This window comes from Candoia aspera, chromosome 5, assembly GCF_035149785.1.
Source record: "Candoia aspera isolate rCanAsp1 chromosome 5, rCanAsp1.hap2, whole genome shotgun sequence".
Taxonomy (NCBI): domain Eukaryota; kingdom Metazoa; phylum Chordata; class Lepidosauria; order Squamata; family Boidae; genus Candoia; species Candoia aspera.
Genome location: NC_086157.1, coordinates 99,473,539 through 99,501,534, shown reverse-complemented (window position 1 = coordinate 99,501,534; position 27,996 = coordinate 99,473,539). Strand labels below are relative to the sequence as shown.

Sequence of the window (27,996 nt, the reverse complement as noted above, 5' to 3'; positions counted from 1 at the left end):
AATGAAATGTCTTCAAGAAAACAACAAGGCTCAGAGAGCACCAAGGACTCCACAGTTCAACCCCGAGCTACAAATACTCACTTCAATTTGCTTCTCTTTTCCAGGTGATTTGAATGTGTATGTTTGACAGCATCGCTTTTTAGGATATGTCCTTGGAGCGCCTCACCATGGAGAGCGTACGCTGGGCATTTTCATACCGTGCCTGGGCCCCTTGCTGTGAGGAATGGTTGTTAGCCATGCGCCTTGTGCAGCCTGAAGAGAAAAAGCGCATTGAACAGTTTGCCTTTGGTCGGGATGCCAAAGCTGCTGTGGTATACTATCTGTTTATTCACCCTTTTAAACATTCCCTTTGCCTTTGAAATAGATTTCATAAGGGATAAGTGCATTGAACCTGTATGATTTAAGATGCCTAATACCCATAATCCAGGGCTACAGTGGATGCCAAGTAGTAGCCATTGTTCTTGCTGCATGAGAGGGAAACCTAGAAATTAAAGGCTTTCCTGATAAGCTCTTGGATGAGGTCTGCAACCATCTGGTACCTCTCCCCAGATTTCCTCTAGATAATAACCTAGAAATTTTGGCTGAAAGCTGCACTTCATATTTTTAGTAGGCTGAGACACACACAGTAGGAGAGGTTTTCGTAGGGCTGTTGTTTAAAACTGTGTAGTTTTCCTCTAGGATTTGAGGGACTTACTTTGTAACGTCTAATATTTACTAAAGCAAGCCGAGTCTTTCTAAAGGCCTAAAATTATGCTATACAGATGGTGCTGAAGCTCTGGAAAGAATATTCAAGCGTATTATATATCGATATATTTTATTTTATAAAAGCAGGAAATGTGGAAGCCAATCATTCATTAGTTAAATAAATCTGATTTTAAAACCCACTTTGATGTTATAGAGAAGTATGCATCTGAGCACATATCGTAATTAGATTTTTCAATGTAATAAAAGTCAGCCATTTCCTGACAAAGTAAGCATTTTATATTTCCCTTGCTCACATAAACTTCATCATTATGAACATAAGTTGATTTCAGTCAGTTAAACTAAAAAAAGCCAAATGTTTTCAAATTCCATTGAACTCCTAGTTCCTACTTCTACTGTTTCACTTTTTAAAAGAAGTGTTCTGATAGTATCTGATTTCCTCCCAAAAAACAGTGATTTCTTGCAGGGACAATTTTTTCTCTGTTAGGGTTTTTATCTCTAAAAAGATTCTACAAGGAAATTAAACCTGTTTTCTGTGCGTCACAGTCTTTCTCCACACTCAATTTGAAATGCAGAAAGATAGATAGTAGTAGCAAGGTGCATAGGAAATATTTACATTGTCTCATATGCCATACCTAAACTGGAGCATCTGTATACTTATTATCAATTTCCTTTAAAAGGTCCACCTTTATTTTTCCTAAAAATATGGTACTCATCTGTTTGTTATTTATCACTACAGGTACTACTTGTTTAGCAACCACAATTGGGACTGGCAACTCAGTTGTTAGGTGAAGCGGTTGCTAAGTGAAACCGCAACTGTGCTTATGAACTTACTTCACCTTTCCTTTGCTTTACAGATCTGCAAAGGTCGTAAATGTGAGGATTGGTTGTAAAGCTACCTTTTCATCACCGTTGTAACTGTGAATGGTCACTAAATGAGGCAGTTGCTAAATGAGGACTACTTGTACCTCACCCATCTGAACTCTTCTTACAAAAGAAATTAAATGTTGAATCTGATAGGTCAGTGGTGCATATAAGAACCAAATGGGTTTAATATCAATAATTTATAAAATATTATTCAATATTGAAATGAGGAACTTGAATACCAATAAGAAATATGGAAGACAGATTTAGAATAAATTTAGGAATGGAACAGTAGAACAAACTGGCTAAAAGTCCATTTTTGTCACAAACCAAAGAATTGTCACTAGAAATCATTCTAAATAATACAGTATTCTAGTTAGATTATCACATGTTAGTAAAGCAGTCTCTTCAGATTGTTGGAGTGGGATTCAGAATTAAACATATTTTCACTTATAAAGTTATAAAATGAGGAAGTAAGTAAGTTGAATTACTCTTCAGGAAATTAGGACTCTGCAGTTAACAGCACAAAACATTTTGTTCTATTAAATGAGACATTAAAAATTGTTGGCAGGTGATTTTATGGTGGCAACTTGCCAAACAATAGTCAGATTTTTGAAAAAAATGGATGGGGAAATTTGGACTCTTTGTTTATATGCAAGGGCATGGAACATTGCATTATTGGGAAAAATGGTTTAAATTTCTGGTAATCAGGAATCAGGCAAAATTAGATTCATTTGCAGGTAAGTAAAGCATATTTGTCAATTTTGTATGCTCTTGCTTTCTTAGCCTAGCCTACTTCACAATATTATTGTGGCAATAAGAATAGAACAACCTCTTCCTGCATTCCTTGGAAGAAGTGCAGAAGTTGTAATGATAATTGCAGTTGCAGCATTTATCTATTGGTTCTGCTTTCTTTTAGAAAGGTGGCTAAATTGTCATTTACTCCATAAGGGGTAGCCAGAATGATTTTGCAAGCAAATACTATTTTAATACATTGCTTTTACTTACATGGAACAGTTACATATTGTGAATTGTTTTGCTCTTTTTATTTTGCAGGCTGGCCGACTGATGATAAGAAAATTGATTGCGGAAAAGCTGAAGATTCCATGGAACAAAATACAGTTACAAAGGACTTCAAAAGGCAAACCTGTCCTTGTGAACGCATTAAGCAGCACCCAGTCCAGCTTCAGCTTCAATGTTTCTCATCAAGGAAATTATACTGTACTTGCCGCTGAACCTGATTGTCAGGTTGGCATTGATATCATGAAGACTACCATGCCAGGTAATAGGTCATGTCATATCATACCTGTGCCATATCCTAGGATGAGAATGAGAAGGTTTTTGGCCTGCTTCATGTTTCTAAATTACAACATTCCCCCCCAAAATTATGATGCTAGTTATTAGTTCTGTTTTCACTTGACTGTATATTATTAGAACTGCTTAAATCTTAGGGTTAGAGCAGGCAAATGGTCCCAGAAAATATGTAAACAAATCCAGGGAAGCATGAAGACATGAGCAGTCCTATATGGGAGGGAACATAAGTGGTGGAAATAACCATCTGCTTCCCTATGCCATGGTGATGGGGAGGAAGGCTTGCAAGAAGCAGGCAGTTAACATATATTTATTTATGTAATGTTTTTGTCATTTCGGTCCAGACGTACTCTAGTATGATAGTAAAATAATACAATTAATTATGGAAAGTAATACATGAAAGCTAATATTAGCACTATTGACTCCACATTGATCCACAAAGGCCTTCTGGGAGAGTCAGTTTTTTATTAGCTTCTGGGAGGCCATAAAATGGGAGCCAGCTTTGCCTTTGAGGACAGGTTGTATTGTAAGAGGGGACACCAACCATCAGTTGCTGTCTAGTCATCAGATCAGATGGGCAGAATCTATCTGGGAAAGGCGTTCTCTTAGATCTCCATCGCCTAAGCTTTATAGGGCTTTAAAGGTAGTAACCAGCACCTTCTGTTGGACACACACTGGTAGCCAGCACAACTCCCACAGCAGTGCTGTGATATTGCAGTACTGCGATTGTCCAATAAGCTCATAGGCTGCTGCATTTTCAGCCAGATGAAGTTTCCAGGTGGCCTGTAATGGCAACCTCACGTTGAGTGAATTATAGTAACCTCAATAAGGAATGACAAGGGAGTGACTTCAGTACATCATGTTCCATGTCAAGTTCCACATGACATACTAGCTGAAACGACACAAAGGCCCTTCAGGTCATGACTTCCACCGGCTCTTCCAATAATAGCCAGGATTGTGGGCATTCTCCTTCTGGGGGAGCACAGCCCCATTGAGAATCAAAGTTGGTGCAGTCCTGGAATTAGTGGGCTTCTGAATTAATAGCCACTTGTCTTGCCTTGGTTGAGTTTAATCCTGTTTAATCCACATGATGTTTTGCTTAGCAACTGTGTCACTTAGCGATGGAGTTGCTGGTCACTAAGCAAGGATTACCTGTACATGTTTATACCCAGCTATGAGTTTCCCTGAGATTTGTAGTCTTAATAGCATTTATTAGAAGGTGAGGAGCCAGAGAAAAGAAAAAAGGAAATCAAAACCGTGCTTAAATGGCTGTGGTTGGAGGATTATGTTCAAGTATATCTCACTACTATACTTTGCCCTGCCTTAACAAAGCAGCAATTGAAACAGTAGCTGATAATATAGGTATACTGCAATTAAATTTGATTTGGAGTCACAAGTATTTGAAAATAATTAAAACATACAAAAACCATGTAGGGAAGCCATGGGCTTGGGTTTATTAATTTTAATTTTTACTTTAATGTACTAAAACAGACACATACACAAACATTCCACAAGAAGCAACAAAATTATATATTGCATATAAGAAATCATTATCAGCCTAATTTTTAGACAAAATAACATTCATCAGTCTTTATATTACAGCGGTAAAGAGCCATCTCATTAACAGAAAGCAAACATATCTTTCATCTAGAATTGTAACCTTAGCGTAGGCATATCTTTTCAGCACTGAATCATGAATTTTCTTTTGCAGTTCCCTATGTTGATAAATCCATAAGTTTTCATATAGTGGTATGTTCCAAGTAGTGGGTATATAATTCAAAAGTACATTCAGAGTTTTAAACTGCATTGATCTTTGTAATTCCATTTTCAGAAACCCACAGATATTAAACCAAAATAGGACATGTGTCCCTTCATCTGTTTCACCTGCCCAACATACTGAAGTCCTTTTAAACATTCTTAGGGGAATCCAGTAAAATTTTTTAAAAAAAACTTTTGTTCAATTAATTTCACTATAAGAATTTAGTGAAATATACTTTAAAGACCTTTAGCCATTGATTCATTAATTCGGGGTATTATTATTATTCCTTATTCCAGAATTTTAGAAAATAGTTAATATTTACCTTAGTGATTGTCCCAAGGCTTTGGGGTCTTGAGAATGATCAGACATTTAGCACACAGAAAATTCCTTGTGATTTTTTCTTTCTTTCTTTCTTTCTTTCTTTCTTTCTTTTGTTTGTAACATAAGCAGGGTAAGAAACAGTTTTTCAGCAATACAGTTTCTCTAAGCAGGGCAGCATTTAAACTAAGATGTTTAAAAAACTATCTTGGTTGATTTGTCCCTCTATTCCATCTCCCTGCAATTTTTGTAATCAGATGGCAATAAAACAGTAGTTTATGTGCGCCTCTTCAAACATTTCAGAGTTAACTGTTTCTCTACTGGTGAAATACAGTTTCTGCCCTTTGTAGCTATTTCTGCAATGCTTCTCCCTTCTTAGACTTAAGTAAGGGCATTAATTACCATTGGCTGGCAATCTCTCAGGCTGGCAGAAGAATTGCAGAAAGAAGACATGTCCCTCACTGGATCTCCCTTCCTCTTTATGGAGCGCTCCACATCTCCGTAGTTTTGGGTCCACTCTGGAACAAAGTGGACCTTTACCAGTTCCAGAGCTGCCTAGTCCAACATGTTTCATCAGCCATCTCTTCAAAACTCCCGTTCAAAATCTTAACAAACTCTTCTCATCCTTCAAGTGGCTCGGCCCCCTTTTATTTCTTGTCCTGTGTGAACATTTCTGTCTATGTTAAAAAACTTGTTCTTTGCTATTCTCCCAGTCTGCACTTATCAGAATACAAGAACAAAGTCTGGATGATTATGTGAAATGGCAGACATTACTCAGCTGCTTCATTCTGTCTTTAATTGTCTTAAAACTAGTTTGTAGAGTTGGAATTAACCAAAGCATCTTCCAAGCAATATGTTTGCCAGGCCTTTTGAAAACTGAACCAGTTCAGTGCAATTCTTGCAGAAGAGAGTTCCATAGTCATAAGTTATGAGCAAGAAGAGTCTGTTTCTGCTATACAGAATCAGATATGTAAACAAATGTAAAGACTCATGTCAGCAGCATTAGAGAAGGAAAATGGAAGGCAACTAAAAGTGGGAGAGCAAAAGGAATTGTTTAGGCATAATGGAAGAGAAATAAGAGTTACATTCAGGTAGATCCAAGGACACCTGCATTAAAATTCTTCCGCAGCCATGAAACCTATTGAGTAATCTTGGGCCAGCTGCTTTCCTATACATAATTAAATTTGCAGGATTGTTGTGAGAGTAGCACATGGAAAGGGAGAATTGCATATGCTACTCCTTGAAGAAAAATAATAGGTGTGTGTGTGTGTCAAGACAAGTTTTGTAACACTGTTTCCAAATAACTTGGGAGCATGGCTTCCATCACTCCAGTCATCATGCCAGGTGCTGAGAATCGTAACTGACACATCTGGAGAACAAAACCCTGCCTTATAAAAACAGTATTTGGGGTAGCAGGTGTCATCACAAGAAAAACCACATGGTGGTGCAGTTGTTCTACCAAACTCTTCTAATCTGGTGAAGAGAGTAAGATTTCAAAATTCTAGTGCATACGCATGATCGTGATTTTGGTACCAGACTCCTTAATACTTACGGTATAGACTCAAGCAAATGTGTTCAATTTCATTAAGTAGAACTTTTGTTCTATAAGGAGGAATGAGTAGTGATCTTTAAGGCACAATTCCCAGGGATCCAGATGAGGAAATGAGTTCCCAGATTCTCAGAGACTAGCCCTGCCAATCAAACTAGTATAGTTGGATATGTCTATTCTTTAGATTTTTCTTTATAAATCAAGCCACTTGATTACTTGCTCTTTGGGATTATTGTTTTGTTTTCCAGCAATTCCCTCTAATCCTGTTGTCAAAGGTTTCTATTTACTTACTTACTGTTTTGCAAATCCTGGTTATTGTCAACAATCCTGAGTGTAATATGCTGTACATACCCACCAAATGCATCTTTTGGATAGAAGGCAGGTGGATTGCACGTGTAGGGTGAGATTTGCAAAATGAGATTATGAGTTCTGCCAAAACGTCTTCCCATACTGCAAAACTTCCATTGGTTAAAAACTAATTCATGAAATAAATCAGTAGCAATTTAAACCCAAACAGCATTAATTTTAAAAACAAACAAAAAATTGTTCGGTCATACATTCATAACTGCAGATTAATGCAGAAGGAAGAAGGCGCACCTAAAGAACTCCACTATTTATTTATTTATTTTATAAATTTATTCACCGCCCATCTCTCCCCTATAGGGGGACTCTGGGCGGCTTACACTATAAATGGAGTATCTTCATTAATCAATGGAGACCCAGTTTTACTTGGTTTTACAATCTGGATGCCATAATGGAAAATCTTTGTATTTGCTTTTGACAGTAGTTGGATCTGGAAAAGAGATCATCTTTAAAGCTTAAAAACGGGTTTTTTTTGTTATCCCAATAAGAATCCAAGAGAATCTGATGGCTTTCCATGGTAAGAAAGATCTTGTCCTAAGGCTTAAATTTAAAAAGATGCAGCACACAAGGAAATGGATTGAAAAGAAAGAAGAAAACAGTCTTCTTAATTCAAGATGGCATGCTGGAATGGCCCTTTCTCAGCTAAACAAATAGTTTCATATAGGAAGACTTGGAGTCTTCTGATCTTAGACTGTTCAGTGCTTTAAAAGCCATATGAATAATCATGTTCAATAACAAAGACCTTTTTAATTCAACAATCATGTTCAACCGTGATTATCACAATCATGTTTAATTCAACAATAGCAAAGACCTTTTTAATTCAGCCGTCTACTTTCTACTATTGTCCATGAGATGCACTTGAGAAGCACACCAAAGGGTTCTCCTTTCCAGTTACTCCCCAGTACTTGGTAATTCCAAGAGATAACAGTCAAAATAAATTGAAACTTGGAACAAACAGATAATATTAATGAAGATAAGAGATTATTGAAATTGCATGGCCCAACAAATATCCTCACAATATCATTTTGGACCAGTGAAAGACAACTGGGAAACTTTAAGATATGTATCTGATTTGTCTTGATATGTGAAGGTATCTCTAAAATATCAAACAACTTTCAAGGATACCCTCAGATGGTCTGTCTCTGCCTCTACCTACCTTTTTCCACACACAGATTTTATACCTGTCAATTCTGCTTATGCAAACGTTTACAATTTGGTTTAGCATATTAAGTCCTTGGTTTTCTTCCAATAGAATGTTGGGGATCATAAACTGTAATCTACTCACAGATTGCATTGTAACATTTGGGTTGATTGAACCCAGCTGATAGTGATTTACTCAGTAAACAATAATCCATTTCTCATAATCATGTGTGAACTAGTCCCAGGTGGAAGCAGATAACCCAGTGTCCCCCAGATTTGGACTAGAGTTCCTTCAATACCATGCAATTGGACCATGTTTGCATAGCATACTTGGAGGATACAAGGTTGCCTTTCACTGAGCAATGATTAAGCACCATTTAAGTCTCCGTAATTTCATGAAAGTTAAGTTCATGCCTTGCTCCTTTCTGTCCTGTTGATATCAGTGGGAGTTAAAGTAGGGGTGTGAAAAATGTTTTGAAGCTGGACCACTCTGAGTGTTCCAGAAATGGTCTGACCTCAAAATGAGCCCATTTTGGAAGTGATATGGCCTTGGAATGGGATCAGATACTTGGAACAGTCCATTTCAAGAGCCAAATATTTTGCAACACAGAATTTAAAGTATAGGTGGGATGCGCTGAGATGTCTGATGTTCAGTATCATATTAAGCTTTAAGCTTTCCAATACTTTTAATAATACTTTATTATTAATATTTTATTATTATATTATACTTTAAATAATAATTATTCAGGAGGACTTATTTGCATCTGCATCCACATAATATATATTGCTACCCTGATCAATAAGCTATAAAGAGAGGTCTATGAAAAACTGATAATGTGAAAAATCTTTCTGTATGAAGGAGGAGGAGTTTGTATAATGTTGTTTTTCATACTGTTCTCTTATATATCATGGACTAATGGGTTTGCTTTGTCCCATGTTGATGGAATTAAAATATGTAACTTACTAAAAGTAAATTATTCTATTTCAGGGTTTTTTTGTTTCTTTTCTTTTTTTTCTTTCCTTTTGCAGTATTTTCCCAGCAACATATTTTCACAGAGATGCAAGTCAAGTATGGGGAACATTTCTGCCTGGTGAAGGGCGGGGGGAACTTCTTTATACTGGTTTATGGAAATAATTGCATTTGAATTATTTTCCATGAGTAGGAGTGCATACAAAATTATTTTTTGGAACTGTGAAGTCTGGCGTGAGTCAAGGCTTTGAACCAGTGCTCATTATTCTGATAGCATTGACTTGTGCTGCAGATTTTATGTCTGCTGTTGTAACTTAAAAGGGATGAACTCTTATAGTGAAGTCAAAATAATGCTTTTGAGATACTGTGTTTGTGGTTCTTGGCAAATACAGAGAGGATCATACTGGATGTGATGTTGATTGCATATTTTTGTTACCTAAATTATTGCTGTGGGGATGCTTGTAAAACTGGGGGGTTGTAGAATGGGTAATCTTAACCCAATTTCAAAACCATTCAGCAAATGATTTACACCACTGTGATTTCCAGGTTTTACTCATGTAAAAAATAAATGCCTTCATTTTCACATCTATGATCCAGAATAAATGCCTTCATTTTCACTTCCTTGATCCAAAGGTCATTCAGCAAGTGGGATTATAGCTCTCATTTCTAAGTTTCTAGCCCTCTAACCATTATTCCATGGGGTAGATGAGAACCTTATTAATAATAAACAGGATTATTATTGGCAAGGTATTGCATTTGAAATAGCTGTGGGCTTTCTTGCCCATGGAGTAATACATTTTCAGCAGCATGGGTCAAAGAGTAAAGTAGTTTTATTCAGGATGGAAATGCAGTGCAGGAAAGGAGATCTTGAGTTCTGGCTTGGTGTGCAAGCGGTGATATTGCAGAGGGGAAAACAGCTAAACCTGAGTTCCAGTGATAATAAATTAGGTCAAAGCACCATCAGAATGTGTATTAAATGGATCTGCTGTGACTTATGGGAAACATTGCTGTATATTGGTACTTTGAAAGGTATGCAAATGCAACACTGAAATGTTTTCTAGGTGCTTAAAAAAGAAGATAATATCAACATTTTTGGTTTTTTTAGATTTATTTCTAAAATTTGTCTCTAGGATCTACTTATGTATACATTTATAATGTCAGTGAAAGAATTCATGTTACTTCCCCTGTTCCTTACATATTTGTCTGTCTTTTCACTAATATTATCATCTGTCCTGGGCTTATTCTATCCTTTGCCAGGGAAAATCAATTAAAAATAACTTAAATCTAATTTTGCAATTGCTGACACAAAGCAGAATTGTCTGCTTTCTGAAATTAACACTCTGGAAAGAAAGTGGGGTTTGAATATGATTTATTCAATAGGAACTCAAGATGAAGATTTCAGTAATCAATTAGCACTCTTCCAGCGACATCTTATATAGGTCCTGTTGCATTAAGTCATGTTTCTAAGCAAGCTTTAAAAAAAATAGTGTATTAAAGCATTGATCAACCATTCCCAACCACTTGCCTCCCAGTTTATTGGGACTGATTGTATTTACAATCCAACATTACTGGAAGGCCCCAGTTTGGAGAAGTCTGATTTATGAAGTGTCTTGAATGATTTGGGGAAATAATGTATTTCACTTATTACTTACCTTAATCAGTCAGAAGCCCAGAAAACCAACCTCCACTGCTGTTCTCCTTGAGGAAGAATTACACTTTCAAGTACTAATGGAGCAATATAATTGATGAGTTTTTAGCTGCTAGTAAGAGGTTTTGCAACATGAACGCTGAAAAATAGAAGGTAATGTTTCCACATGCCATTTTATTAATAAGGACTTTGCATCTCTATTTTCTTGACCCAAAGATCTCTTAGGTTTTAAAACCTAAGAAATTAAAGTATGAATGTTACGCTATCTTTAGTTACTTGTTCTCCGCTTAATTTGTGCAGTCCTCAGTAACGTTCAGTTCTCCAGATGCTTCAGGACTAAATGTCCTTCATTCTTAATCTTCTTTCAGGAAATCACTGATTTTGCCACTGTGTTTATAGCAGGCTGGGGCAGGGGGTGGATAGAAGTGGTATAACTAGAGAAAGAGCCATGAGATTCTAAAGACTCTACCCACCAATAGATTGCACTAATCATCTTTGTCTTTCTGCACATTGACTTCTCCAATTGGTCTAGAGTCAAAGAGGTAATGATTTTCTTTGTTTAAACATCTTTTTAACAATAATTTGTATTTTAGTTTAAATACAGATTAAAATAGTTTAAATAAACTAAAAAAAAATCTGCCTTGGCTGTCCTGTGGGCAGAAAGGCTAGATAGCAATAGAGGAAGTGAATAATTTCTGGGAGTTATTAAATAGATCCTTGAGCAGAAGGAGTAAAAGTCCTTGCCCCATTAATCCACAAATGCTAATATAGGTTTCCCACTTGACACTGTGTAGTTGGATTGAGACTGCAACTCTCAGAAATCCCTGGGACCCTGCATCTGGGACATGCAGAATTGGGGAAGGCTGTGCTAGGAAATTGTAAGATGTTGATACCTGCTTTTCTTTGCCAACAAAAGAAGAAGAAGAAGAAAAGTAGTAGTAGCAGTAGCAAACATGGTAGTAGTAGTAGTAGTTTCAACTGGCCAAGAGGCTGAAAAATTGACTTTCTGAAGTAAAAAGTGTCTCATTAGAAATTGCCATATTTTATCCCCTCCCCACCCCATTCCTTTTACTAAAAATTATGTGTCAGAATAACGAATCTGAGCATTTGCAGGATAAAATTGCTGAGATTCGTTTTGGACTCTAAGCGTGAGGCACTCTCTGAGGAGATGCCAAGGGAACATACTTACCCTGTTATCTGGGAACAGTTTGATCCTCTTGGGCCTGAGGAAGTGGACAGAATCCTCCGGACTGTAAATGCCACTACATGCTATCTAGGCCCGTGTCCCTCCTGGCTGGTGAAGGCAGCCTGAGAGGTGACATGTGGTTGGGTCCAGGCAATGGTTAATGCATCCTTGAGAGAGGGGGTGGTTCCAGCTGCCTTTAAGGAGGCGGTGGTGCACCCCCTCCTCGAGAAACCATCACTGGACCGTACTCTGTTGGATAATTTTCTTCCTGTCTCCCACCTTCCCTTCTTGGGGAAGGTGGTTGAGAAAGTGTAGCATTACAACTCCAGAGGATTCTGGATGAAACAAATTATCTAGACCCCTTTCAGTCAGGTTTCAGGCCAAGGTATGAGGCAGAGACTACATTGGTCGCGCTTATGGATGATCACTGGCGGGAGCGGGATGGAGGAAGTGCATCCATCTTGGCTCTTCTTGACCTCTCAGTGGCTTTTGATACCATCGACCATGGTTTCCTTTTGGGGTGGCTCAGGGAGTTGGGGGTGGGCGGCGTGGTTTTGCGCTGGTTCACTTTCTTCCTCCAGGGCCGGTCCCAATTGGTGGTGATAGGAGATGAGAGATCCGACCCTTGACCCCTGCTGTGGGGGGTGCCGCAGGGCTCCGTTCTCTCTCCTCTCCTATTTAACATCTACATGAAACTGCTGGGTGAGATCATCCATCTCCATGGGATGAGGTATCATCAATATGCTGATGATACTCAGTTATATATCTCCATCCCAGGTGAAGTAAGTGATGCGGTGGCTACCCTTTCTCAGTGCCTGGGGGGGCCTGGATGGGGAACAACAGGCTTCAGCTGAACCCTGGTAAGATGGAGTGGCTGTGGATTGACAGCTCCTTGGTATCTGGGAAGTTGTCATCTCTAGTTCTGGATGGGGTTGCCCTGCCCCATTCAGAACTGGTGCGGAATTTGGGAGGTCCTCCTGGACTCACGACTCCTGTTTGAAGAGCAGGTGGCAGTCATGGCCAGGAGGGCCTTTGCACAACTTCATGTTGTGCGCCAGTTACACCCTTTCCTGGATCGAGATGCCCTCCGGACAGTCACTCATGACCTGGTCATCTCCCAGATAGACTATTACAATGTGCTCTACATGAGGCTACCCTTGAAGAGTATCTGGAAGCTTCAGCTGGTCCAGAATGCGGCCCCACGGGCAGTTATGAGTACCCCAAGATCAGCACATGTGACACTGCTGCTGCTCAAGCTGCACTGGGTTCCAGTTTGCTTCCAGGTCCAATTCAAGGTGTTGGTTATGACCTTTAAAGCACTACATGGCATGGGGCCAGGTTACCTGAGGGACTGTCTCATCCCCATACCATTGGCTCGTCCCACCCGGTCATGCAGAGAGGGCATGCTACGGATCCCGTCGGCAAGGGAGTTCCACTTGGCAGGGTCCAGGAGGCAAGCCTTCTTTGCACTGGCGCCCGCCCTCTGGAACATTCTGCCCCCAGAGGTGAGGCAGGCCCCTTCGCTCCCAGCCTTCCAGAAGAACTTGAAGACCTGGCTCTGCTGCCTTGCCTGGGGTGGGAAGGGGAATAGTTCTTCCTGGGGGTGGCTGGTTACATAGAGTCCTCCCTACTGTATGTAATCTCTCCCACTTGGATTTTATATTTATATTTATTATTTTAGTATCTTGGTTGTTTACTTCGTAATTTTATAGGTTGATGATTTTAAAAGGATTACTTTATTGTCAACCACCCAGAGTCCCCCTTTTGTGGGGGGAGATGGGCAGTGACAGAAATTTGAATAAATAAATAACAACAAAATAAACATAAACAGGAGATTTTCAGGGTAGTTATTTAGATAACAAGGCTGCTATTAATTTCACAATATTTCCATCCTTGTAAATTGTAGCCTCAAATCTACAAGACCTAAGCTCATGCATTTTGGTGATTTATCCAGTAAACTGACAATCTACTTTCATTTAATTCTTCCCTGCCCCACAAACCACCACCTTTTGCCACTTGCCTCAACTGTGAAAGACTTTATGTTTCTTTAAATTGATTCTGCTATTACACTGAGAATTCTCTGATGTATTTCTATAGAGTTGTATTACTCTTGGCTTTTCTATTAACTTCATTTTAGACCTTTTCCTTCAAAATCCTTTTTTCCCTTCTGGCCACAAAAGAATCTAAAGATTCAACCTGGAAATACTAAGAGAAAAAATAAAATAATTCTGTTTTCTGTTAGTATTGTCTTTACCCAGCAACCCATTTCATGATTTTTCTTTACTACTTTAAAAAAAAAATCCTAATTTTCTTCATTCTTCTTGGCAGTGATAACCTCTCATCTGGACATTTTCTTGCTTCTGGAGATCTTCATTTCCCCTTTGAGTGGCATGTTGGAGAGGAGACTCCAAAAAATTGATGGGACCAGAACATTTTTTTTCCCAAAAAAGGTCCACCCACCAAAAAATTCCTAAATTGATCTTAAATTTAATGATTTGTAAAAATCGTTCAATCTTGTAACAAACAAAACGCAATATCTAATAAAACTGTGATTTTGGCAGCAACTGTGAACGGTACCCATAAAGAGTTTTGTGGGAGCTACTAATGGGCTATTTATTGGTTGTGGATCATCATCGCTAATAAAAGGATTCAGATTTCTAAGCCACAGCTAATTCAGATATAAGAGTGACAAGTAATAACCAGCCTTCAAAATGTATGTTGCCTCACTTCCCTAAAGAAAATTCCTTGTTTTCCTTGCTCTGTTTCTCTCCCTTAAAAATAAAAAGAAAGAACTTGGATCAGAGCATAAGTCCATCTAGTTTCACATTCTGCTTACGTATTTAGTAGCTGCAATGTTTTCAAGAATCTCATCAGTGGGAAAACAAAGACATCTCTTTCTGTTAGTGGCACATACAAATTGCCAGTTGTCAAGTTTTTCTCAAAAGTGTTTATAATTTATTTTACTAGATTTTATCTAATCAACTTCTAAAGCTAGTCAAGCTATTAGCTGTTATGGGATCTTATAGAAATGAATTTCAGAAATTAATTATGCATTGTTCAAAAAAAAATCTTTTTTTCTCTGCTGAATGTAATTAAGGGTTCATTGATACTAACTTTAACCAGAAATTATTCAAAGCCAACCCTCAAAAAGAAAGATTTTGATTGAAGGTAATCCTGTTTAAGTTGGCAAATTAATCAAAGAGTAAAAAGAAAACAGCTGTTAAGCCATTAACCCAAAACTCGGATGGTGTTAGTTTCCTAATTTTTCCTTTAATAAGGCCACACGGTTATCCAGTTGTAAGCCTAACTACTGATTTGAAGTACAAAAAAAGGCTTTCATCAGAGAATGAGCATGTGTTCCGAATGCCAAATATCCCAGTTTCAAGCACTGGCGTGGGCTGGTATAACTAAGAAAGACCTTTGTCTGACACCCTAAAGAGTCAATGAATATTCATACTATTAAAGATAAACAAATTGATCTGATTCAGTGGCTTGGATCACAAAACGTGCTAAGCTGTAGTTTCTTTGCTTTGGTTTATGGAATAAACCACAACTATCTGGGTCAGTGTTTCTCAACTTTCGCAACTTAATTCCCCAGCCAACATGGGAGATGTAATCCATGGCTGGCTGGGGAATTCTGGGAGTTGAAGTCCACATGTCTTAAAGTTCCAAAGGTTGAGAAACACTGATCTGGGCTAACACAGCAAGTTATGCCATGAAGTAAGGTTTATTAATCTCAGTGTCTAAGTTCACACATTATATTAAAGCATAATATGCTTCATGTAGGCCTGACTTAATGCAGCGAGTGACTCCAGCTAGTGTTAATTTCAGCTGTCTCTTACCTGTTCCCAACTATCACCTTTTGCTGTTTTTAATGGCAGGAAGTGGTTCAGTTCCTGATTTCTTCCACCTTATGAAACGGCAGTTTACGGAGGAAGAGTGGGGAGTTATCAAGTCCATGAAGAATGAATGGCTTCAGTTGGATATGTTTTATAGGCACTGGGTAATAACATTTATTGTTTATAGGCAGTTAATAAAGCCCCTGTTCAAACACGTAAGCATTCTTTATTTTGAGAACACTTTTTTGAATGTAGAGTGTCTTATTTTGAAAACCTTCTGGAAGAATTCTGGGAGAATCCAAAATCTTGGATCAATTATTTTTTTCAGAAAAGGTAATTCTGGCTGTCCCAGTTGTTTCTTGGCCTTTCTTCAAGGAGTTTAGGGGAAGATTTTTTTTCTATGTGATTATTCCAACAATCTTGTTTGACAGTTTAGTTAGGTTGAGGAAGAGTGATTCGCCCAGTGATCTCAGATTTAATCCAGGTCTTACAAACTTAATTTCTAAATGTTTGACCTCTAAAACTAACAATATCTTAAATTCCACGATCTAGGAATAAATATTGTATTGTATTGTATTGTATTACTAGTTTGTTCATTATGCCAATGGAACCTGAATTTCCAGGATGTATTGGTAACTTTTTGAGAACTATTTGAGAACTAATTTGGCCAGCTCAGCTGAAGATAAATCAGGTAGAACCTTTTTGCTTATATTAGGGGTTTTGATGAGTCTGAAGAGCTGAATGTGCTTTAACAGACCAAGGGCCACTAGGAGACTACATATTCTACCTCTTAAGAAAAATATATTTGCAAAGGGTAAATGAACCTGTCCCTCTTCCATTGATTAAAAAAAGAATAGCTGCTTCAGATTTTCCTCTCCTCTTCCATCCTCATTTTTCTTTTATCTCTTTTCTATTAGACTGTGAATCTGTTCACAGGAGTTACCTTACTTTTCAATAGCTGCACAGTGCCTTGAAAATATTAGGTATTTATGGGTGTGAAATTTTAAAAAAACACTCCTTTGATGCTATTGAAGTTTTTAAGAAGTTGTATTGCAACTGGGGAGGTCAGTTTAGCAGAGGCAGCCTTGGGGAAAGAAGGGCTAATCCCTTTCATTCCTTTTGCTGCCCATCCTTAGACTGCTGCCCATGTGCGTGGGAATTATTCTTCTTAAAAGCTTCCATTGGCCTAATTTATAATGGGGGCTGGCTGCATCCCCAAAGAGGTACTTAGTTAATTAAGGGTTTTTAAAAGATAATTACTAAAAAAACAAATGTGTGAAGAAAGGAGTAGCGTCTCTCATGATTGGTTTAGAGGGCCAATTAATGTATAGAAATGACTCTGAATGATTTACAAACCTATACTGTGCACAGAACATCCACTTGTGTTTGAATGTCGAACTTTAGGCATTAAAGGAGAGCTTCATAAAAGCCATTGGCATTGGAATAGGATTTGACCTTCAAAGGATTGAGTTTAATGTGTCCCCTGTGGAGCTGGAAGTTGGGAAAACATACAATGAAACTATTATACTCTTGGATGGTGAAGAAGAAAAGGAGTGGACATTTGAGGTATGATTTCAAGTTACAAGCTGTTCCCTAGATCCATCATACATACTGAACTGAAACATAATAGGCTTGCATTGGTATAAATGATATTGTCTCTAGCATTATTAGCCTCTCTCCTCATTAGCTAAAATCTTTCCTCCTCTCTCACTTTATGCTGCATCTTTAGCAACAACCTATTTTTAGCATCAGCTATAAATTTCTGAGTCTGAAGTATCAAGTTACTGTCTGACTTTTGTCCAATAACTTTTGGCATGCTGATGTAATGACAGGGTTGAAGAATGAGCTTTCCTAATGAAACGTTGTCATGTTTCCAAAGGAAAAGAAGAAGAAATTGCTGCCACAATGCCTATTACTCATCTCCAATCAAAGCACCTTTAAACTTTTAATATCTGTCATCTACGTGACCTTATGACAATATCTTGCAGTAACTTCAGATTCATTAGCTTTTTTAAAAAACAAAGTAATATGGAAGTCACTGAAAATGCCATCTTAACTCCTAGGTTCTGGAACTCAGTCCTTGTTTTGAAACATGAACTGGAAAAAACATGACACAAATGTTATCTTATATCTTAAATAATAGTCAAGAAAGAAGTCGGACTACATCTTTACCATCCACACTGTTCTTTGACTGGTGGACCATGTCCTTGCAGTCATTAGCATCACCAGGTTTTGTGTGTTACTTTTTTAAATGACAGAAGAAAGCAAGTGAAAACAAATTAATCAGGAATGCCAAGGAGAGTTCCGCAACCTTTTTTCTTCAACGTTCAGGAGTAGTGTGGGGTGGGAGCAAACAGTGGGGGCCCAGGGCCAAAAGTGGGTGGGGGTACCTCTTCTCTCTCTTTCCCCCTCCCTCCCTCCCTCTCCTTCTCTCTTCTTTTTGGGACATTTGCCGAAGCAATAGGCTGTAGTAAAGAGCAAATGGTCTCAGAGCTTGGAACGGATGTTTTGCATAGTGTAGGTTATAATATCAATTGGAGGGCCACATAAAATTAGCCTAAGGGCTGCGTGTTGACCACTACTGGCATAGGGGAAAGTAAGGTAACAGAAGAGGTACAGAACTGGAATCTAGACAGATTTTTTTAAAAGGAGAGGAAAAAGATAAACACGGAATCAAGATCAGCCAGGAGAAATGAATAAGTTTTGGAGAAATATTTTAATTGAGAACAGAGGAAGAGAAGTAAATAGAAGAGCATTCTAGTGATCTGAAGCTGTCTGGAAAATAAAGTGCAGGTGAAGAGTAGAGAGGGTAATTTTAAGTTAAAATAGAAAATAGGCAATTACAGAGTGAAGGAAGTAAGGAACAACCTGTTTAGAAAGGATAGCATTGACTGCAGGTTTGGGGGGGACCTGGCACTCACATGCTATTTTGGGGAACTCCTTCCTCTATCAGTAGTCTGTATTATTAGGTCCTCATACCTTACCTGACCACAGAAATAAGCAGTGCTAGGCATTTAGCCATTAAATACAGGTAGTCCTCATTTAGCGATCATTTGTAGTTACGATGGTAATGAAAAAGTAACTTTGCGACCAATCCTTGCATTTGCAGGTCTGTAAAGCAAAGGTGGCGCTGCGGGTTAAACCGCTGAGCTGCTGAGCTTGCTGATCGGAAGGTCGGCGGTTCAAATCCGCGTGACGGGGTGAGCTCCCGTTGCTAGTCCCAGCTCCTGCCAACCTAGCAGTTCAAAAACATGCAAATGTGAGTAGATTAATAGGTACCGCTTCGGCGGGCAGGTAACGGCGTTCCGTGTAGTCATGCCGGCCACGTGACCACGGAAGTGTCTACAGACAAACGCCGGCTCTTCGGCTTTGAAACGGAGATGAGCACCACCCCCTAGAGTCAGACACGACTGGACTTAATGTCAAGGGAAACCTTTACTTTTACTAAAGCAAAGGAAAGCTGAAGTAAGATCATACACACAGTTGTGGCTTCACTTAGAGACCACTTCACTTAACCAGTCCCAGTTGTGGTCACTAAACAAGTACTACCTCTATCCCACAATAATCTGTGCTGGAGATTGTGGAAAATAAAAATGATGACTATATTCAGCTGCATATGTGTCTGGGTCGGGCATATTTGGGCTCAGTGAATGTTAGCTATATGCCGTGCCATGTCTTTAAGATTATGGAGCTGATGCTAGCTTTGAAAAAGAGTTTTCACCAAATATGCTTTCCTTGTTTCTACAATTTGTTCATTTTTTAAGATAGACTGATACTTCAGTGTAGCTTGTCTTCCCCAGTTGATGCCTTCACAATGAGTTAAATCATGATTCTTTAAACCTCAACCATGAGTCAGGTTGATAAGCATCTAGTTGAGAAAGGCTAGCTTAGGCTGTAATGTCACCAACCTTCCTGAAACATGTATGCCATGCCAATTCTTACTTCTGTTTTGTTTGTCACCCAGGAGACCCGGTTAGATGATTGCCACCATATTGCAGTTGCTCTTGGAAAATCAGGAGAGTTTGGGAAGAACCATTCTGGGGTAAATTATTCTGCAAATCTTTCCTTAAATTTTCATAGTATATCTTCTGAAATAATACTGATTGAAATTTGGCATTTTCTGCCATCAATAGAAGAGAATATATGTAGCTCACATGGTGCTCTCTGAGCTTGGTTGTTTGCTTGCAAACATTTCATTACCTAAGTAACATCATCAGTGCTAATGAGTGTGGGGTTTGCTCCCTGTTTATATACAGTAGCTTGCCTTGCCAGTGTTGGTGGGGGTGTGGTTTTCTCCTTGGTACCTCCCTTAAAACCCCCAATTCCCCAAAACAGACTGAAAATCTGCCAGTTTGGTGGCGCAACTTTCAGCTGATTTGGAGGCTTTAGAGGAGTTATGGGTGGGAAATGGGAACTTTTAAAGAGCTCCCACTACTGTTTCTACCCTTTCAAAAAAAAAAAAAAAACCAAGGGGAAGAAAGGCTATATTTTTATCCTACTCCTTCTGCTGTTTATTGCTTTAAACAACCATAGTGACATTATATACATGGACATCACTGGATGGAGTATACAGAAATCAAATGGACTCTATTATTGGTAGAAGGAGGAGGAGGAACTCAGGTATAACAGCAAAGACATGGCCAGAAGCAAACTGTGGAACAGATCATCAACTGCTCATGTGCAGGTTCCAAGTTAAGCTAAGAAGAAGAAGAAAGCCAACCAGTTTCCACAATATGATCCTGAGCATCTACCTGCCAATTTGAAGGAGTACATCAGGAACTGCTTTGAAGTTCTCAGCCACTCTGATAGGGAAGCAGAGGCACTGTGGAGTGAAATCAAAGAAATTGTTAAGGATGAATGTGGAAGAATGTGGATGGCCAAAGACCAGGAAACAAAAGAAATCAAATTAGACGTCAGAACAGACAGGGGAAATTACTGAGAAGAGAAGTCAAACCCAAGAAAGACAAAGATCTCAGGAACAAACTTGACAAAGTATTTCAGAGAGCTGTAAAAGAGACAAGAAGCAGTATTACAACAAATCTGTAAAGACATCAAAGATGGAAACAGACACAGAAAAACAAGGAAGTTTTCCATAAGATCTCTAAGCTCAGAAGAAGGTTCCAGTCTCAAACTGGTATGCTGAAGGATGGCAGTGGATAGATAATAATGTCAGAACCAAGCTTGCCTCTGACCCTGAATTAGTATCACTTTCTGAGTCAGAGGAGGAATTGGAAACTTACCGGGCTGAAATCAGAGAAACGAAACTTCAGCATGATTCAGCAGAGCAGGAAGAACTTACAACATTGATTTGGCAAGATCCGGAGGGGCACTTGAATACGCCAATCAGCGCGCGCCAGAGACAGGCTGAAAAGCGCATGGAGCAGAAGACAGCTCAATTGGCGGCAGGAGACTCCAAATGTGCCAAAAATCGGGATAAAAGGCAGCCACGCAGACAGCAAGCTGCCAGAGACAACTGGTCCTCTAACTCTGCAGCTTCGGGAGAAGAGTCCTTATCGGTATCGGAGTCAGCGTCTGGCTGAAGAGGAACCAGCGCTCGAGCTCCATTCCGAAGACGAATCTAACCCTGCATTTGCTGTCAGTGAGGAAACAGAGTCAGCCATGCCCAGCAGCCTTCGCCTTGCTTCTAGCCATGAATCTCCGTGATAACCTCAGCAGCGTGAGTTGGCTTCAGCTTTCCAGCGCCGTCACTTGTTCACAGCTCTACATGACCGCGCTTTGCAGACTCCAGCGTGTTCAGAAGTTTTATACCTTTCCTGTTTGGGATCTGAAATTGTGGACCATGAGGTCCTTCCAGCTGAGTCCAGCCGAGTTCCAAGTTCCAAGCCTTGCTCCACGCCTCCAGTCCAGAGAATCCAGCCAAGTCCAGGGATTCCAGCCAAGTCCAGCCTAGTACCGAGTTCCAAGCTTGCTTCAGTTTCAGGCCTTGTCTTCGTCTTCAGTCCAGAGCACCCAGCCTAGCCTAGAACCCCCAGCCGAGTCTAACCTTGCTCTGGGTTTGAGTTCTGCTCCAAGTCTTCAGTTCATCCCTGTTGTTTGTGGTTCCGATCCCAGATCCAGTGAGCCAGAGATTCGGCGTCAGCATTGTTCCAGTACTGTTCCAGTTCAAGAACTGTTGCCTCCAGCCTTCATGTTCCAGTCAGATCCAGTTGGCCCAGTTGGGCTTGTTCAACCCCGTCTCGCATAATAACTATTGTAAATAGTTACCTGCAATTGTAAATAGTTATTAATAAAGAATATTCTTTGAGATCCTGTCTGGTGCTTAGTCTGAACAGGACAAATAACTGATTCAAAGATCAAAGAAAGATTGAAGGCTTGTGCTGAAATTCCACACAGTAAAGATACAGTATCAACATCCAAGACACCATAGAAGATATTCCCTATTTGCAAGACCCTCTAGTACTAGAAGATGAAGTTAGATAAGCTCTCTAATCATTACCAAGTTGGAAGCTACAGAAATTGATGAAATATCTACAGAACTATGGCAAGCAATAAGAAAAATTGGCAAAGGTTCTAACCAAACTATACTAGCAAACTTGCAGAATGACACAGTGGCCAATCAATTAAGAGGTCAATCTACATTCCAATACCAAAGAAAAGATAGTTAATGGAGTATGCAGATTATTGTACAATATCCCTAATTTCATGCGCTAGCAAAATAATGCTTTAGAAAAGGCCGAGGAACATGAGCATTATTGCTGATATGTGCTGGATAATTGAGAAAGGCAAAGAATAAGAAAAACAGTATGTGCTTCATTGATTATAGAAAAAGCTTTTATTGTGTTAAGTCAAGCTGAGGAATGTCCTTAGAAAATGGGAATCCCAGAAAATCTCTTTGTTCTCATGCGAAACCTATATGCAGGACAGAAAGTCACAGTATGGACAGAAAATGGAGAAATCGACTGTATCTAAGCTGGCAAAGGAATGAGACAGGAGTGTATACTTTCCCCTTATTTATTCAAACTACATGCAGAATATATATTGAGGGAAGCTGGATTGGAAGAAGATCAGTGTAATTTTAAAGCTGGAGGAAGAAATATCAATAACCGTACTATGCTGATGATACTACTCTGAAAACCAAAAGTGCAAAGGATCTGCAAGTTCTAGTAATAAAAATCAAGGACCACAATGAACAACTGGGACTAAAATTAAATATAAAGAAGACAAAACTAATGGCAACAGATACAGCCAGCCTTAGAACTGACAGTGAAAATATTGAAGAGTTAGATAGCTGCTGCCTTTTAGGAGCAACAGCCAACAGCCAACAGTAGAGAAGAAGCAGTCAATACATACTGTATGCCACAGGCTAGTACACAGTAGAGCAGTCATAAAGGTCTTGGAAAAGATATTCTGATCTACAAAGATCAGAACTGTGCAAACCATGGTATTTCCTGTGACACTGTATAGAAGCACAATTTTGATTTTGAAGAACCAGAATAGAAAGAGTATTGACATTTTTGAACGTTGGGGTCTGAGAAGACTAAGAATACCATGGATAGCCAAGAAAACAAATGGATCATCCAACAAATCAACCCAGAGTTCTCATTCAAGGTACAAATTACCAGGCTCAAATGAACATACTTCAGACATGTAATGGGAAGACCTAGCTCTCTGGGGAAGTCTATAATGCTGGGAAAGGTAAAAGGAAAGAGAAGAAGAGGAGGACCAGCAGCAGAGTGGATGGACTCAATTACAGCAGTTGTGGATACACTGTTGGAAAACCAGAAGGGCCAGGTTGGGGGCAGATCCTCCTAGAAAAAATCCATGTGGTCATCAAGAGTCTACTTGATGGCACATAATCAATCAATATGCTGTTATTACCACCTTCCAATAACATCATCTGCAAGCTTCTAACCACTGCAGGGAACAAATTGCAGCCCCTGATTTTTAAAAAGTTGCCAGCTTTTATTTTATTTTATTTTATTTGCCTCTTGGCATTTATTTTGTGTAAGCTTGTATTCCATTTTTCTCATATGGAGGATATTTCCATTTCCTTAAAGAAGTACTATTTTTTTCTAATAGTTTTCTTGACAATGTTCATTAATCATATTAACTTCTTGGGCTTGGATAGTACCTATCTTGACCTATGATGCACATTCTAGCTCAATTATTATTACTGTGTTGATGACTAATCCCCAAGTAATCTAGAGACATTTGACTTCTTGATTTTCCATTTAACTTCTTTTTAAACAGCTTTTTACAATGTTGAAGTCAGATGTGACTGTTTTGGATTTCTTGAGCAATTTTCAGTCTGCCTACAAGTTAAATTTGGTAGCACTTTGATCACTATTTCTAGTGAGATGAGCATTCACATCTTAGATTTTTTAGGATCTATATAAAATTCGAACATACTGGTTGACCTGAAAACTGTTTGGGTTTTTTGTCTTTAATTTCACATCTGCAAAATAAATTATTATTTTAAACATGGCAAACAAAGAGAAATAATCCCAGCCTTGCTTTTCAATCAGGGAAATCTTAATCCATTTCCCCCCTCTCTTAGGTGATTCCCACCAATAAGACTGCATTTACAAGTTTGACTTTCAATGATTTAGTCGCCTCTGCTATTCCTCTTACACCCGAAGACCCTGCCTGCTGGGAAAGCTTTTGTTCTAGACAGGAAATGCCAGCCCAACAGAGTTGTAATCCAAGATGAGAGAGGCTGGATTTACTGGAAAAGAAACTGAAAGCCTTGAGAGGCTGCAAACTGTTATTTTACCAACAGCTAATTGGTATGGAAATACATGGGGGGAGGAGGACAGTATTTGGGGGAAAAAACTTTTTAAAAATTGTTTTGCTTGCTGTGTATACACTTGTAAATATTTCCCCTATCCCATGGCCCTCAGATTTGATTTAACTGTTTTTTGGCTCAGTTTGTGTAAGTGGCTGTTCTTCTTTCTCTGCAATGAAAGAATTGGTATATTCCTATTGACTCCTAGGCATGTATCAAGGCATGTATTAGTTTTCTCTGTGGAATGACCTGTGTAAGTGCAGGAGATGTACAGGGTAAGAGTACATGTCCACTTCTTCACCAAAGAAATATGCTGATAAAGTATTATGAGATGAACTTCTGTTTCCCCAACAATTACCTTGCTGTTCCTATTTTAAATCATACAGTATATATTCAAATGTACCACCCAACCAATGTATATGAGTGGAAAAAGAAAAGTGCAAGGTCATGTTAACTACTTTCATCCCAAAATAAGTGGTCTGTGGCAGCCCTGTCGTGCCAGAGAAGGGCTAACGATGGTGTCCTGTAATATTAAGGGAAACACCCAGACCTTATGCAAGCCTGTCTATATAAATTACAAAGTTGCCAAGATTGCCGTATCTAATAAATGTAAATGTGAGAAAGAAAAAGAAACAGCTGCTTTTGAGCTCTGTATTTCCAGGCAATGACCAGAAGTAATGAAAAGAAACTTCTGTATAACAGATGTGGTTTAATCTCCTAGCTCTAACAGCAGATGGTTGTCTGAGTTTTATACCCTCTGCTTCCTGAACTATTTGTTTTTAAAAAACCGAATGTGCATGTGTATGTGAAATCTGTGGTCTAAATCTAGGAAATGATCCTGTTCCCTGCATTGCAGTGGAGTCTTAGAAATGTCCACTGCTAGCAAGACCATGCCAAGATTGAGTGGAGGTTTATCCAGGAAGAGAATCTTGAGTTGCTTGCAAGAGCAGTCTAAGTACAGGGAGTGTCCAGACCTGGGTCCCAAGTTCAGTCTCCAAAAAAGAATTAAGGGACAAGAGATGAGAAAAATCTGTTACTGAGAATTTGAAAAGCTATTGCCAGAGTAGGCATTATGGGAGTAGATCCTGTATCCCCAGCATGGCACCTCTGGACACCAATGTATCCTATGTTACCTCTTTTGGTGCTTGTCAGGCTCAATACCCCACCTTTTATTTATTTATTTTGGTAAGAGTCTTCTAGTTAAAAGTAGGTGCTGCACAGTACCATCCTCAACCATAATTTCTATTTTCAAAAGTTTCCCTTGGCCTTACATAGAGCCAGAGGCATTTACCCAGTAAAACCTAAACATGGGGAGCAGCCTCACCAGTTTGCCTTCTGTTAAATGGATGCTTTGTTATTTATTTATATTTCAAATTTCTGTCACTTCCTATCTCCCCCAGAGGGGGACACTTTGTTCCACTCACTATGGCATCCTTTTTGAAAGGCCCCATAATATTTTCTCAAAATTCTAAATGTACTCACAGGCCCCAAAAGGTTGTGGGTCCCTGGACTAGATGGACCAATAGAAGACAGCAAGCAAGCTTGAGTGTTCTTCAGTACCATGGAGAGATCTTGGAGAGTAGATGAACTTTCTCTGACATTCTCAGGCCCTAGTGAGCAACATATTAGGAGTCAAGCTTTTCTAGCATCAGGTGCCATCACCTTCAAAAGCCTGAATCTTACAAGTTGCCAAAATGTTTATCCAAAATTGAGGAGGAGGAATTGGGTGCCAAAAAAGGGTAACCCACCAGGAGTGGGGTGCTTACAGGATATCACATTTATCCTGACCCACTGTATCTTTCATCAGGTTTTGCCTTCTCCTTTTTAGTTAGTAACAGAGGATACTGGGGTAGTGTTCTAGTTTACTGTTTAGCTTCCTTAGAGTTTCAGTGGTACCAGAAAACTGTAAGTGTGTTTCCATACTGGTTTTATCTATAATAATCAGATTGTGATGGGACTTACTGGTCAGCAATAAATCAATTTTTTTCATACATAGATCCAAGGATCACTCATACCGTTTTAGACATGCAAGTCACTTCAGCCATCCAACCCAATCCCCTGCTTAGTGCAGGAATTCAAATTAACACATCCCTCAGAGCTCTCTCTCTAGCCTCTGCTTGGACACCTCTATCAAAGGGGAGCCCACCACTTCTTGGAGTCATTGATTCCACTGCTCTTAATGTAGGAGGCTTCTCCTTACATTTAATCAGAAACTTCCTTCTTGTAATTTAAATCCATTATTCTGTAACCTGGCCCGTGGGGTGAAAGAGAACAGATCTTGACCTTTTGTGTGCCAACTACTTGAGCACCTGAAAATGCTATATCTTTTCTCCTCAGTATTCCCAGTTCTGTCATGCTCTCAGATCAAATGTTCACAGGACATCTGATCCAACCCGCATGCGTGAATGAGTCAACCCGGATTGAGACTTGTGAGTCAGTAGAAATGGGGGGGGGGGACAAGCTAGGAGTGTGAAAACATCTTGTTTGGACTATCTCTGGCATCCAAGGTCAACCGGCAGAGACATCTGCACAAAACTGAACAGACTGGCACAAAAAGGCAGACTGCATACCCAAGAAGGGGGAAGAGGTGAAATTCATTGGACTGTTTAGCTTGGGGAAAGCGTTTGACCTTCTATTTGCAACTTTTCCTCTGTACTGCACATTTCAATATCATTAAAGAGATTACTACTTAGCATCTATGAATCAAATTTAATGGTAAATTGAGTGGCAGTCGTTACCAAGTTCCTTCAGTCTCTCTTCATGTGACTTAGTTCCTAGTCCCCTAATCATTCTCACTGCCTTTCTCTGAGTCTGGTCCTTTACGTCTGGGCCCTTCTGTGGTACCCAAAATAGCACACAATACTCAGGATGGAGTCTGACCAAAGCAGAATAGAATGGCACAGTCGCTTCCCATAATTTGGAAACTACTTCTGCAGCCTAAAATTATATTCTGAGCCTTAAATTTCCTAATGCTTTTTCTACAGTTCTGGCCGTATACATTTCTCCTTGATGTGCATTAACATCTTAGGCAGGCGGCAGGAAACAATCAGGCTTCTGTTTGAGAGGTTGAAAATCTTTCAGTCAGAAAGAGAATGTCGAACTACATGGGCTGGTGCTCTGATGTGGAATTAAATCCTTTTTTCTGCAGTGTACCATTCTCAATAATGTGTCTGGATTTTGGATGCAGATCTTAACTATACATTTCAACAGAATTTTCTTTGGCAGGAAACCACCTCTTTTACTAGATTTTTCCGATTAGCTGGCACGGTTGCATTGGTTCTTAAGGCATTCATGTTTTCGTACTGCACATATCAATTATTAAAAGCACAAGTCCCTAAAGCTATTCGTCTTTATAAATGTATGATTCAGTGTCTCTAAATTTTAAACTCAAGGCATAACCATAAAATAGCCCCCATGAAATGCCATAGTTTACAATTCAGCCCCGGCTCAGTTTTTCTGAAAATTACCTTTCAGTATATGTTGCTCATTGTCAGTACTGTTAATCATGCACTCTAGATTGCTCAGTGTAAATGTGTAAAAATGTTAAAACTGTCGTTGAAAGCATTCTGAACATTTGGAATAAACATACATTTTTAAAAAA

General features: G+C 39.1%; 1 protein-coding gene across 2 annotated transcripts; it reads left to right on the top strand.

Moving 5' to 3' along the window:
- Nucleotides 1–137: 137 nt before the first annotated feature.
- On the top strand, nt 138–27,996 carry AASDHPPT (aminoadipate-semialdehyde dehydrogenase-phosphopantetheinyl transferase). Of its 2 annotated transcripts, XM_063305831.1 has the most exons (6): nt 138–311; nt 2,623–2,848; nt 15,692–15,813; nt 17,054–17,215; nt 19,614–19,691; nt 24,168–27,996. In XM_063305831.1, the coding sequence occupies exons 1-6, from the start codon at nt 147–149 to the stop codon at nt 24,318–24,320; spliced, it is 906 nt and encodes a 301-aa protein (XP_063161901.1). In that variant the 5' UTR covers nt 138–146; the 3' UTR covers nt 24,321–27,996. The 2 variants fall into 2 exon arrangements, with proteins under 2 accessions (XP_063161901.1, XP_063161902.1); XM_063305832.1 differs by lacking the exon at nt 19,614–19,691.

Bases quoted from the DNA above. Each gene is read 5' to 3' on its own strand.
- AASDHPPT (XM_063305831.1), top strand. From the start codon at position 147: ATGTCCTTGGAGCGCCTCACCATGGAGAGCGTACGCTGGGCATTTTCA. The intron at 2,849-15,691 runs GTAATAGGTCAT...TTTTAATGGCAG, and splicing joins CATGAAGACTACCATGCCAG to GAAGTGGTTCAGTTCCTGAT. The intron at 17,216-19,613 runs GTATGATTTCAA...TTTGTCACCCAG, and splicing joins AAAAGGAGTGGACATTTGAG to GAGACCCGGTTAGATGATTG.